The 14,340-nt window shown below is 33.4% G+C and overlaps 1 protein-coding gene across 1 annotated transcript; it reads left to right on the forward strand.

Annotated features, from left to right (window-relative positions):
• The first annotated feature begins 5,054 nt into the window (after window positions 1–5,054).
• On the forward strand, window positions 5,055–9,214 carry LOC140882232 (ubiquitin-conjugating enzyme E2 variant 1B). Its single transcript, XM_073288094.1, has 5 exons — window positions 5,055–5,222; window positions 7,310–7,449; window positions 8,248–8,373; window positions 8,453–8,579; window positions 8,986–9,214. The coding sequence occupies exons 1-5, from the start codon at window positions 5,180–5,182 to the stop codon at window positions 9,042–9,044; spliced, it is 495 nt and encodes a 164-aa protein (XP_073144195.1). The 5' UTR covers window positions 5,055–5,179; the 3' UTR covers window positions 9,045–9,214.
• The last annotated feature ends 5,126 nt before the right edge of the window (window positions 9,215–14,340 follow it).

Raw genomic sequence — 14,340 nt, forward strand, 5'->3', positions numbered from 1 at the left:
TCTAACTTCAATTCCATTCATACGTAACTTCAAGTCAGTTCACAAGCCATCGAAACCAGCATAATCATAATCTATATAATTTGAAACACTTCTGGAAATCATAACGAATACAAACAACAATCGTTCCTCCATTCAATTTCAACTACACAAAATACAACAGCTCAAGTACATGCATAGAACATAAAATCTGATCTCTACCATATTTCGATCTTCAAAATATACCGAAATAATTCAAGACTTACATCAAATCGAAGTCTCGTCGCAAGGATTCCAGAACACTTTTTGGAATTAAAATCGGACGATCGGATCAAAAGTTACGGCGATTTGAAAAATCAAAATCAAAAGAAAAAGGAAAAGGGTTCGAGCTCCTCTGTTCGTCATTTCTGAATTTGGCCATCTTCACACACGTATTCATTCAGATATATTTAAGTTAAAATCGGATATGTATTGCCAAATTGCAATTTAGTCCCTCAAGTCTTCCTTAATTGCAATTCAGTCTTCAGCCCTCTTTTTAATTCAATTTCAATCCTACATAATTTAAGAATATTAGAATTTAAATCTAAACTCTAAATATTCTCAAATTAAATATACTCGGATTAAAATTAAATAAAATCGGATTACTTAAATAATCCAGGCCTATTGCACTTTAGCCCTTCAAACTTTGATATTTGCAAATCAGTCCCTGATCGGGTTGTATCTTCAAAATTAATCTTCTTTAATTCCCGAAACATGGAATTTAATCTTAAATCCCATAAATATTCAAATCGAATATTTATTCTTTTAATTTAAGAATTCTCGGACTTTAATTCGCAAAATCCGTAAATTCTCAAATTAAATATTTTTGGCTCGGAAATTAAATCTATACTTTCTTCAACTTCTCAATTCAATATTAACTCATAATATGAAATTGAATTCTCAAATCCCATAATTATTCATTTAATATTTCTGGGCCTTACAAGTCAACTATCAAGTCCTACTCAGTGTAGGCTCCAATGAGTGTGTAGTATCATCTAGGGTCAACTCTACTCGATAACTCCCCACAATCGTCAGGATCACCATAGCATCAGTCTCTGTCCTCACGGCGTCTCCCGGTGTCCGACAATAACAAAGATATAGGGATGAGTGACCCTACTAGAAAGGATAACTCGAAGGAGATACGGCTCAACATGAATATACACATGCAGCATAATATAATAAAACAGTAATCATGGATCATGGCACATGCATACTCGCTGACTATCTCAGTCAGTACTCACTTACGCTCAACAACTGTTCTAGATGTACAAGCATATAAAGTCTATCACTACAAGTCAAGATAGTTACGCATCACTAATACTGATCTAAAAGTCTTAACTAAGCTAATAGATACTCCCTAATACTACGAGGGATCTAGGACTATACCTACATCCGTGGTCAGCCCGCTGATGTCGAAGGTCCTGACCCAAGTCCAACTCCACTACAAGCCCCGTAGCACCTAACTATCGTCCGACCCTCGAGTATAAGGCTAAACCCCTAAGAATATAAACTGAATCACAACCCAAACACCTAAAACAGATAAGTGCATTTTATGAACTTAAATAAGTTTATGATTTTAATTATTATTTGCATTGTTTCGAGCATATTTATGCGTTATTTTGTTGTTTGTGTGCGTAGAAAAATTATTGAGATTGGGAAGAAAAGAATAAAAAGCAAAAGAAAAGAAAAGGAAAAGAAAAGAAAGAAAAGTAAAGAAAGCGCTATAGCGCTATTTGGTAGCGCTAAGGAAAAGTTCAAAGCGCAGTAGCGCTTATTTAAGCGTTATTGCGCTGATTCATGGATAGCTTGAAAAATAAAATACCAACCTCATACGTGCCCGCCTATGGAATATTGAGCGCTCGCGCCATCACTATTATTAGAGTTTTTTATTTCTCGGGAAGGAAACTTTGGGTTGGTTATTGGGCTTTGCTTATAACGTATAAAAGGAATTGGAGAGTCAGAATTGAGAGCAGCCGCCACAATACAGCAGAACACAATTGGAGAGAATTAGATCGTGAGATATCTAGGCGATTTCATTTGAAGAGTTTTGAGAACAGAGTTTGAAGATTGCGTTTTCCAGACACGGCATCGCATATTTGGCATTGTTTTCTTTCTTTTATATTTATTGAATTCTGAATTGATGTCTACTTTTATGAAAATAATTTGGTTTTGCTTATTTTTTATGATGAACTAAATTCCATAGTCTAGGGGTTGGATGGAACATGTTGTAGACTCCTTTATGAATTTTTAATTTTATTGAATTGAATTCTCTTAGATTAATTATTTTTTAGAATTGATTGTATTTTCAATTACTTGATCAATAATTGATTTGTTAAATTTATTTTGAATCCGACACTCGGGAGAGGGAATTTTGAATAGGACCAATAGAAATTACACCGTTAATTGTTTATATAACTCGGGAGAGTATATAACTTTAATGGAGCCTTAAAAAAACATTGTTTTACACATATATCACTGCAATTAGATTCTTAATAGGGATATTGGAATTGAACGGTAGTTGATGCACTCTATTTGTTACTCGGGAGAGGAAAATAGAATAATCTAAGTGTTTTTGGTTATTAATTAAAAGAAATTCATGAAAATAAATTAATTAGGAGTGATTATTGTCGAAACCAGGTGAAATCAAACCTCTAGACCATTTTTCTCTGATTGATAATCTCTTAAAGTTGTGTGTGTGTTTGATAAAATATTATTGCTTCTTTAATTTTTCAGAAAATCTCTAAAATCTTGATTTTCTAAATAAAATTAGGACTATTTTAATTAAAAAAACTGAATATTTTCACATTACTCCTCGTAGGATCGACACTTTACTTACTCTTTACTAAAACTTGAAAATCGTGCGCTAGCGAGCGTAAATTTCGCAACAAGTTTTTAAATAGAGTGTATCAACTACAGTTCAATTCCAATATTCATATTAAAAATCTAATTGCAGTGATATTTGTAAAAAAAAATGTTCTTTTTAAGGCTCTATTAAAGTTATATACTCTCTCGAGTTATATAAACAATTAACAGTGTTAATTCTATCGGTAGTATTCAAAATTCCCTCTCCCAAGTGATGAATTCTAAATAAATATAACAAATCAATTACTGATCAAGTAATTTAAACGACAATAAATTCTAGAAAACAATTAATCTAAGGGAATTCAATTCAATAAAATTAAAAATTCATAAAGGAGTCTACACCAGGTTCCATTTAACCCCTAGACTAAGAAATTTAGTTCATCATAAAAAATAAGCAAAACCAAATCATGTTCATAAAAGTAGACATCAATTCAGAATTCAATAATATAAAAGAAAGAAAACGCCAAATATGCGATGTCGTGTCCAGAAATCGCAATCTTCAAACTCTGTTCTTGAAGCTCTTCTCACGATCCAATTCTCTCCAATTGTGTTCTGTTGTATTGTGGCGGCCTCCCCTCAGTTCTGACTCTCCTATTCTTTTTATACATTATAAGCAAAGCCCAATAACCAGCCCAAAGTTTCCTTCCAGAGAAATAAAAAACTTTGATAATAGTGATGGCGCGAGCGCTCAATATTCCATAGGCGGGCGCGCATGAGGTTCGCATTTTATTTTCCAAGCTATCCATGAATCAGCGCAATAGCACTTAAATAAGCGTTGCTGCGCTTTGAACTTTTCCTTAGCGCTACCAAATAGCGTTATAACGCTTTCTTTCCTTTTCTTTCTTTTCTTTTCCTTTTCTTTTCTTTTCTTCTGTTTTTTATTCTTTTCTTCCCAATCTCAATAATTTTCCTACGCACACAAACAACAAAACAACACATAAATCTGCTCGAAACAACGCAACTAACAATTAAAATCATAAACATATTTAAGTGCATAAAATGCACTTATCAAACACACATTGAATTATGAGTTTTCGGCCCCTATTTATAGACTACAATCGGAAGTTTCGATCTCGAGTTCGGATCTTTCGAACTCGCATGGTTCCCACGTGTCAATAGTATTTTGACACCTCGCCGGACAGCTGCGTTCGGACCCTCCCATCATGGGTTTGGATCTTCAGATATATTGCATGTGGCTACGTGTCCCCAGAGTCTTGACACCTCAAATCTACATGCCCTAACTCTGATCGGACCTTCCGATCCCACATTCAAACATTCCGAACTAACCCTCAGCTTCCGAACTCAACCATGACCACTTCAGTGCTTCCCAACTAGAGTTCGGACTTTTCGAACTTTTAGGTGGTTCCGAAGCTATGATTTCTTATTTCTAATCCGATAAACACTTGGTTAATTAAGATAATGACCTCTTAATCGTGTTTACTATTTAAAGTATGTTTGGATTAACAAATTAGAAGAGAAAAAAGATTTTTTTAAAAAACAAAAAAAAACTATTTTTTTTATGTTTCATATATGTTTGGATAGATTGGAAGTGCTTTTAAAAGCACTATTTAAGCCAAAATAAGTTATTTTTTAAAGGCTCATATTTATATCTTTTCAAATGTTTTTTTTTTAAAAACTCAACTAAAAAAAGTGTTTTCAATCTATTTATCCAAACATCAAATTATTACAGCTTTTAGTTAAAAAAAAATACTTTTAAAAGACAACTTTAAAAAAAATATTTAAAGCAAAATGCTTATGTATCTAATTTGACCCTTAATCTTGTATAATGGGCTGCAAGTTACTACAGACCTTATCCAACTTATAAAAAAATATTATTTTTTATATAAAAAAATTAATTTTCAATGTAAATATGAATCCATCCCAACACGTTTAACGAATCGATTTACATTCGTTCAGTGAAAGAAAGATGGCTAGAATTGAGTTTCGATTAGGAATTTATGTGTCCTGACAATCAATCCTCAATCAATTTTAAATAAGAACTGACGTGAAGGAATACGTATTTTCATCCCAAATTCATATACAATATAATATAACATATATATAGTATACTAATATTTAATTAATTTCCTCTCAAAAAAAAATATTTAATTAATTTAGAATTTTTTTTGAGTAAATATTTAATGTAGATTAGCTGTTAAAGAAAAGTACTCTCTTGAACCGTGAACTGCAATAAAGCTGCAAGACATCAGCTCTACGGGCCATCACCGCTGCCGAAAGAAGAAAAAATCTTTGTAAATCCGGCTCCCAAAGCTCTTCATTCCCTCGATTGATTGCCCAATTAATGCAGCAAGAAATGGGTTCTGAAGGGTCATCAAGAATTGTTGGTAAGCTTTACAATTCTTTCACTTTTTCTTTCTTAATTGGCAGTTCTTGTCTAGAAATCTGCTATTTTTCCTGGGTTCTGCACTAGAAATTAGTAGGTTACTTGTTTATTTCGGATTTCGCTCGGATTAATTCGAAAGCATATGGCTACAAAGTGTGTGTGATTAGAACTTGCGATGAGCTATTAATTACCGTTTTATAGTTAATCTCGATCATTTTCGTGAATCCCATGTCAATCTTGTTTGTATATGTCATTATGACTATGTTTCTCTTAATTTTTCACAATCAACAAAATTTTGCAATTAACTGTGAAGAATTTACCTTTAGAAGTGACCTCAGTTGTTTGGCTCCATTAAACAGAGTTGTGGGGATTTGGGTTGATTTCTTTTTAGGTGTTTAAATGCTGGCTTGTATGCCTGGTAGACCCAGGATCTTAATCCATTTTTTTTAAATTAAAAAAAAAATGCAAGAAAGACTATTATTTTGGGCAGAAAAGGATGCGATTTTAGTAAATATGGTATTTCGTTTGATCCTGTGGTTATTTGTATGCAACTTATATCTTGTTGTCAAAATTAACTCTACCATGCCGGATCTAGGCATGTAAACCGAAGTTGCTACCTGAAAATAAATCCAGGTTTTTAGTCATAGAAAATACTGTCTTAGAGATTTGGAGGAAACATTATACTGATTTTCAACAGGAGAATAAGTATTGGTCTTGTTTCATGTTCAATTCATACTTGATGCTATTTGGCAATTGCCCCTTGATCTATAGGCACACAGATTACTAGGCTTTAGTTGAAGAAATTGATGGTATGGTTAATATTGTTTACCATTATACTGAAGTGAAATTTTTTTGACCGAGTATACACCCTGTATGAGTTGAAACCACTGTCATAATACGTAAGTTTATTAATGTTGTCCAAAAGTCCGGACATGTTTAAAATTTCATGGTTTGCATCACATGTAGTTGAATGAATGGACGTGCTGCTGAATTCCAACTTTATTTGGATTTTTGGATAATGATTTGGGATATATGGAGCAAGTAAAACTCTGTTAGTCATCATGGAGATCAATAGCATTGACATAGGATCCATTATAGTCTCTTCAATTCTTAATGATCCAGCCACTAGAGGGAAATAGTTGATCCGGTTTCAATAGAAACAGTATATCTTGAAAAAAGATTGTGGATGGGGGAACAGAAGAGTCTTAGTCCATCTCCAGTTCACGTTATTCTACTGTTTGAACATGAATAACCTAACTTTAATGCCATCATTCAGTGATATTTGCTTGATATTTTGAGCAAATACAGCATCATTTTTTGGCTAGTAAGTTTTGGTCTTCCTGTAGAATCTTTCAAGTTGGAAATGGCAGCACAGCCACCATATTTGCATGACGCCATGACACTCCACTCCTTTTCTTTTTTCCCTTAACTCTCTGTGGATGGCGCCTTTTAATTAGGGTAGTTGTAGCATTACATTGGAATATGAACCACTTTTTTCTGGATGCTTAGTTTGTTTTTCAGAGTTTCGTTGCCTAATAGTTCTATATGGATTCCCCTGTTGTGCATTTTAATTACACCCACACCCCCCGCGTTCAAACAATCAAACTAATAGATTCTATGCTATTGATATGGCTAGAAACTATAGCAGGCTTTTGAAATCTCACCTTTTTCCTCTCAAATTATATCTAAACTAAACAGTTTCTGCTATTACTCATATTTCTTTTAAACGAGGAATAACACAGCTTATTTTCTTAATATCTACTTTTGACATTAGAAACTGACCTGGACTTTGATGTAATTGATGTTTCTTGCTCTAATTCATAAACTAACAGTTTTACATCTCATACTTTAATACCAGTAGTGAATGAGTTTCCTTTTATGCCTGCATGGTATTTATTACATTCCCATCCAATTAAATCAATTAAGTAATTTGATAAAATGCCATCTGTCTCGGTTATGCTCGCTGTGATAACATTTTTTGAGATATTTTTATTTATTTATAGTCTTTAAGAATATTTTTATTTTTTTTAGTCTTTAAGACTTTGTTATATATCATGAGAAATATTCCGTAACAAATCTCTGTTTCAGTTCCTAGGAACTTTAGATTATTGGAAGAACTTGAGAGAGGAGAAAAGGGAATAGGAGATGGAACTGTTAGCTATGGAATGGATGATGCCGATGATGTGTACATGCAGTCATGGACGGGAACCATAATTGGTCCTCCTAATGTTAGTTTTTTTAATCAATATTTGCTTGAGTAAATGGATCTTCATGAATATTAATGTATAGAAATTCACTATAGTCACCATTCAAATAACCTAATGGTAGAACTGTTGGATTTCCAGTATATGGGTTCTTCGTTGAGGTCACAGACTCGCACAAGATGTGTTAGTAAATGTTTTTATAAAAAAATTATTGCAGTTACTGCAACATGATTTACGGAAGTTTCCCAACATGTAGTTTTGCTGTTTTTGCGTTCGAACTTTATATCTATTATGTTTCTTTGCAAATATCTTTTTTATTTTTGCTACGACATTTCGCCGGTGATTGGTGAACTAGAGAACCCCAAGTGATCATAAATGAAGCAAAAATATGACACATGTCTGCTCTTTTGTTCAGTCTAAGTATGTCAAGAATTTACTGTTAAGCTACTGAAAATTGTGTTTTGGTCAAATTAGCAAAACTATGAAGTTTGTGATGTTAAATTTCGTCCGCTCTTTTAAAATGTGTTTACCAAGACCAAATACATGACAAATTCTTGGACTTTTCCAATTTTGTTGCTCGATTCTACCATTCTGACAATTATTTTAGTTATGATGTTCACACACACACATTAATACTTGATTGTGTTAGCTGTATAATTCCTTTATGTGACAAAACTGTGAAAATCTTATGAAGAAAGTGTCTCACTTTTGTTTCATCACCGAGGACCATTGCAAGATTGATTGTGGTTTAGAATTTTACTTTACCCGACAAATCTTGGCCTTTGGACAAAAAATTCTCTCATTTTAAAAACTGGTCAACAGACTGTTCATGAAGGCCGTATATACCAAGTGAAATTATTCTGTGGAAAGGATTATCCTGATAAGCCACCGAGTGTAAAGTTCCAGTCAAGGATAAATATGAGCTGTGTCGATCAAGAAACTGGTTTGGTGAGTTCTTTTGGTTTGAAAATAAACTCTTCTTGCGGTATGCCTTGAGTAACCATGTGAATGATGTAAATAATTTCAGGTCGATCCAAGTCTCTTCCCCATGCTTGCTGATTGGCGGAGGGAGCATACAATGGAAGACGTTTTGATGCAGCTGAAAAAAGATATGACAGCTCCTCAAAATCGGAGGTTAACTCAGCCCTTGGAAGGTATGCCATCTGTATGTCTGAAGTTTTCAGCTTTAGGAGGAAAATGAAACTCGCAAATTCCGTTTTATTACCTTTATGGAACTTGGGGAAGTGCTTTGAATCGAATATTTAAAAATTTATAAACATTTACATGGGAATGAAAGGATATATGAATTCAAGTTCCAAATGGCAGCATTTCTAGCAAAACCGGGCAGGCTTAAGACACTTACTTTTGCACAAAAATTAAATAGAAAAAGTGCGAAGCCTTGGTAGATTTTAAAACTGTTTAGATAGTGTTTGGGAATGCTTAAATTTTGTGAAGGAAAAACTCAAAAGTGCTTTCTAGAAAGCATTCCCAAACACTACCTTAATGTAGTGTCTGGCTTAAGATTATGCCGCTGAAGATCGAGTTTCGGTTTTTCCACAGGCAACGAAGATGGTAGGGTGGATCAAAAGGGCATTGTGCTGAGATGTTGCATTCTGTAACCTGTCCGAGCATCGACCGAACAGAATTTGACGATGTAGTGTACTATTTAATCTGTAATGTAATGTACTGTTAGTGTTTCTATGTATCTATAGATGGTAATATATCAGGAAAAACATGCACTGAATTCTCAAGTCTTTGAATAAATTGTCAGCGTGAGATTAGTTCTCAACTAGTGCTTTTTCCGGCGGCATTTGTAAGGCGTGACCAAAAAAATTGTACAAGAGGTATGAAAATCTGCACGACACAATGGTAAAACATTTGAAAGATAACATAAGGCTGTTGAGATTAAATCCAAATTACAGTCATGTTATATGTATGAATCTATGATGAGATTTGTAAAATAAATCTTACTCCACAAATTTTAATATAAAAATTTCATTCATCGAAATCTCATGATAAATTTAATATAAAATCTCATCATATAATTAAAAATTTAACAATATAATTGTTGTAAATATCAATGTAGGATATATTTTTATCATTATTCATCAAATTAAGAAAAGGTTCAGCTGGACGAGAAATTAGGAGGATTTGAGCTACAAATATTGTATATCAACATCAAGATTTGTTGTATATTTGATTTTATTCTCGATTTTCCAATTTGTAAATATTAATTTGGAGATTTTGCGAGAGATTTACATTCAGTTACTTTCTTTATAATAGTTATTAATTGGGAAAGTTGTTTTTTTACCCGGTAAGTTTATCTTATGTTGTCAAAATTTAGTCTTAATATGTTACATATTTTTTAAAAGAATTTAGAAATTTTTTTCGACGTGACACTAATATGATATCAGTGCAGCGCCGACACTAACATGTGAAAAATTACTACTATAGTTGTTAAAAATCAAAACATACGGTACTATAATCAAAATTTGATAACATAAGACAACAAATACAATTTTCTGTTTTTAATTAGATGAAACATGAACTTAAATTTAACGTCACAGCTCGTGAGACGCACCACACAAACGATCTATTGATTTAAAAGAATTTCAAATGTACGAAACGCATAGATATTTCATAAAACTATATAACATATTTTTATTATGAATTTTTTAATATTTAAATTAAATTAACTTCAGAAAGTCAAAATAAGCCATGTTGATAGACAATTAAGTTTAGATGATATAAAAAAAAATATTGAACTAAGTCAATGATTGCCGAAAACAATTGATGAATGCTTGTTTATCGATCTCTCAAGACATTATTAACTAAGTACTATAAAATCGTGTTAGGATACACGTTTTAACGGATTTTCACAAACTTGTCTTATGAGTTACTAGCTCGATAGTCAAAATTTTGCTTAAAAAATTTTACTTGTGATAACGGATCAAGAAAAAAATATCGCACGCACTAAATTAAACTGGATAGCTTAGTCAGACTAAAGGTGAGTAAGAAGAAAATTAAAGTAAGAACCATGAAATTTTTTATTAAATTTTGAAACTAAAACTTTTATGTCTTTCCTTCTTCTGTTTTTAAAGGATTTTGATTAGAAGAATTTGATTTATACAATCGTTTGCACAAACTCAATCCAATCAACCCTTGAGTAGAACTCCTAGCACAACAATTCTCACAATCAAATTAATATCTGATTAGAGTTACAAAACTAATAAAACTACAGTAATGCTTCTTTCAAGCTTGACATAATATCATAGGATGATTAGTCAAATTAATCTGATATAACAATAAGCGGGTGATAACAGCTCGAAGTAGTCAGTCTGGTTCTTTGCTTGAATGTGAAGATATTGAAAGCTTGTAGAATGGTTCTTTGCTTGAATGTGAAGATATTGAAAGCTTGTAGAACACTTGTATACTTGATGATTCAAAAGATTCTGGAGAGGTGCAATCTGCGTATATCTTCAAGTATTTATAATGGAGAATGTTCAACTTTAGGTGCACATCTGATCCAAAAATAGCCGACAATCAAGCAGAATTTATCACATGACTTTGTTTTCTTTCCAAAAACAGTAATAACGATAGTGGGACAATGTGAATATAGTCGGGTACCAATTATAACATCTCAATCTCCAACAGCTTGTTTTGGGTTTATCTTCAACAACCTATAATGATCTTGAATGATGCTCGGAAGACATAAGTGATCTGGTCTGGATTTATCTGAGCTGGTATAATTACATGAACTGGTCTGGTAATGCGGATCGATCTTAAGAGTATGAACTAGTTCTTTAATATTCATAATGTAACACTCGAAAATTTTAATACGTAAATTCGCATGCATAATTAGGGAAAATAATTATTTAAAATTTATATTTGGGTTAAATGACATTTATGTGTTATTATGTGAATTATATGCATGATTTAAATTTATTTTAGCATTTAACCCGCAATTTTAGAATTTCTAGATTTTTGTGAATTTTATTGATTTGATCGCGTAGACGGGACCGTGGACGGACGGGATACCAATCTTTTTAGCCAAAAATATTTTATGAGTTTTATGAGCCTTAAAATAATATTTTAAGGTACTTTGTCAAGAAAATTTTAGTACTTAATTATATATTTATTTAATTGTCTATTTTTAGCCAAAATAAGTTCCTTAATTGACTTTTATTGATTTTTAAAAATAGCCTAATTAATTATTTCGAGTTTAAGGCTTATTCATCAGATTATAAATATTATGGGAGAGTTTTATTTATATTTTATTGTATATTATTTATTTACTTATTAATTTTAATTATTAACTTAATTATTAACCTAAACTACACCCTAAACTATCCCTAAAACCGATTAGAAAAGTCTTTAGCAGCCTCCTTCATCTTGTCCAAGTCTTCTTCACGCCTCCTTCACAGAAAACTCAACCCTTAGCCGATCCAAACTAGTTTTTTGAAGATTTTGATCCGTTCGTCGTCCCGGAGCCCCGTATACGCATCAATCATCGTCCTAGATTTAAAAAGCATGTTTAAATCTTTCGTTTGGCCACCATATAAGCTATTATTCATGCAGGATGTTTTTATTTCAGAATTTTATCATGGATAATCTGATTTTATACAAGTACGAATTGTGTTGTTGCATGTTCTTGGTGTTCTTGGTCATGACTCACATTTTTAACTAGCATGGTGCGGTCCAAGGCTGATGGCTGATGGTCAAGGGGTGTCATAGGGTCCTTATGGTCGAGTGGCACTACAAGAAAAATGCTCATCAACAACACTCAATAGACAACGTTTTTATGTAAAAACCGTTGTCTTGCACTTTATAACAACAGTTTTAATTAAAACCGTTGTGTTTTACTCTTGTGTTAATAAAAAAGACAACATTTTACTTAAAACCGTTGTCGTTTAAGGGTATAAGACAACAGTTTTAAACGATTGTTGTCTATGAGCGTGTATTTTGGACCTACGACAACGGTTTTACAGGACTGTTGTCTATGAGCATTTTTTATTGACAAAGGACAACGGTTTTATAACACTGTTGTCTTTAAGCTTCTTTTTAATTTATTATGTCATTTTTAATTAATTTTTTTTTTTTAAAAAATAAAACCTAAAATCGCTTTTGCAAGTCACGCCTTTAATTTTCTCACTCCCACACTTAACCTTTTCACTCACCCTCGATCGGCCTCACTCACCATGGTGTGGTTGGTTTGGAGCTGGATAGGTCCAAGTCGAAGCTTTTTTACTCGGGTGCAGCAGATCGGGCAGTTTAGGGTTCTGAGGAAGAAGACTTCGTTCTCCTTCCTCAGGACACCATTTTGGGTGAGATTGGTCTTGTTTGAAATCTTTGGATGTTGGCTAAGAGTGAAAAGTGGTTTCATGGTCTTTGGTGGTCAGAGGAAGCGGCACAAACGAAAGTTTGGCGACTGCTCAGTCTGCGCGCGAGGAGGAAGAAGGAGTCTGGTGCAGAGCCTCGTTCTCACTCCTAGAGCCATAGTTTGGTCTGATTCTTGTCATGTTAGAACCCCCTAGATGTGGGCTAGCCATGGGTGGTGGTTCTTTGGCCATTGGTGGCCGGAGTTGGCCGAACGAACGCCGGAAATGGCCACTGCCCGTTGCCGAGAAGGCTTAGGAAGGGGCTGTTCGTTTCTTTGAGTTATGGGTTAGGTCCGGGTCGGGTCTTGGGGTCTGGGTCGGGTCTGGGGTGTCATGGGTCGGGTTAGGTCGGTCCGAGTTCGGGTTTGGTGGGCCGGGCTCGAGTATTTTTTTAATTTTTAAGTATATTATGTTTTAATTGGTCTTTGGATCAAATTATTTGAAATAAAATTATTTGGGCCTCCAATATTATTTTTAAAGTTAGCCCAATGATTTTTATGGGTTTGTGGGCCCATAGGAATTTTTGGGCCAGTTTGTTATTTTTATGGGTCAGTCCATGAATTTATATGGATTAATTAGTTAATGAGCCTAAATATTTTTATTTAAACCCAATTATATTTAAGTAAATTATTTTAATAAAGATTATAATTTTTAAAATTTATTTACTAATTATGGGCTTTAAGTTAGAACCCCCTAGATGTGGGCTAGACGTGGGTGGTGGTGCTTCGGCCATTGGTGGCCGGAGTTGGCCGGACGAACGCCGGAAATGGCCACTACCCGCTGCCGAGAAGGCTTAGGAAGGGGCTGTTCGTTTCTTTGAGTTATGGGTTAGGTCCGGGTCGGGTCTTGGGGTTTGGGTCGGGTCTGGGGTGTCATGGGTCGGGTTAGGTCGGTCCGGGTTTGGGTTTGGTGGGCCGGGCTCGAGTATTTTTTTAATTTTTAAGTATATTATGTTTTAATTGGTCTTTGGATCAAATTATTTGAAATAAAATTATTTGGGCCTCCAAATAATTTTATTGGGTCTCCAATATTATTTTTAAAGTTAGCCCAATGATTTTTATGGGTTTGTGGGCCCATAGAAATTTTTGGGCCAGTCTGTTATTTTTTATGGGTCAGTCCATGAATTTATATGGATTAATTAGTTAATGAGCCTAAATATTTTTATTTAAGCCCAATTATATTTAATTAAATTATTTTAATAAAGATTATAATTTTTAAAATTTATTTACTAATTATGGGCTTTAAGTTAGTTAATGGGCTTAGTTGAGTGACCAACAGTCTGGACCAAGACCATGAAAAATCCCTAAGTCCGAAATATATATTTAATTATTTTAGTGCATGAAAATATTTTAAGTATAAGTATGTATATTATGAAAATCAATTAAATATATATTTCGAACAAATTTTCAGTGCATGCATTCATGAAATTTTATATGGTTATGATTATGTATGTGTTGAGCAATAAAGTATTTTCTTGATGGAACTTGAAGTAGTGTGACACAGTGGTGGTTATCCACCATATGAATTAAGCGGTAGT

This window comes from Henckelia pumila, chromosome 2 (genome assembly GCF_033568475.1).
Source record: "Henckelia pumila isolate YLH828 chromosome 2, ASM3356847v2, whole genome shotgun sequence".
Taxonomy (NCBI): Eukaryota; Viridiplantae; Streptophyta; class Magnoliopsida; order Lamiales; family Gesneriaceae; genus Henckelia; species Henckelia pumila.

Bases quoted from the DNA above. Each gene is read 5' to 3' on its own strand.
- LOC140882232 (XM_073288094.1), top strand. From the start codon at position 5,180: ATGCAGCAAGAAATGGGTTCTGAAGGGTCATCAAGAATTGTTG. The intron at 5,223-7,309 runs GTAAGCTTTACA...TCTCTGTTTCAG, and splicing joins AGGGTCATCAAGAATTGTTG to TTCCTAGGAACTTTAGATTA. The intron at 8,580-8,985 runs GTATGCCATCTG...GTTTTTCCACAG, and splicing joins GTTAACTCAGCCCTTGGAAG to GCAACGAAGATGGTAGGGTG.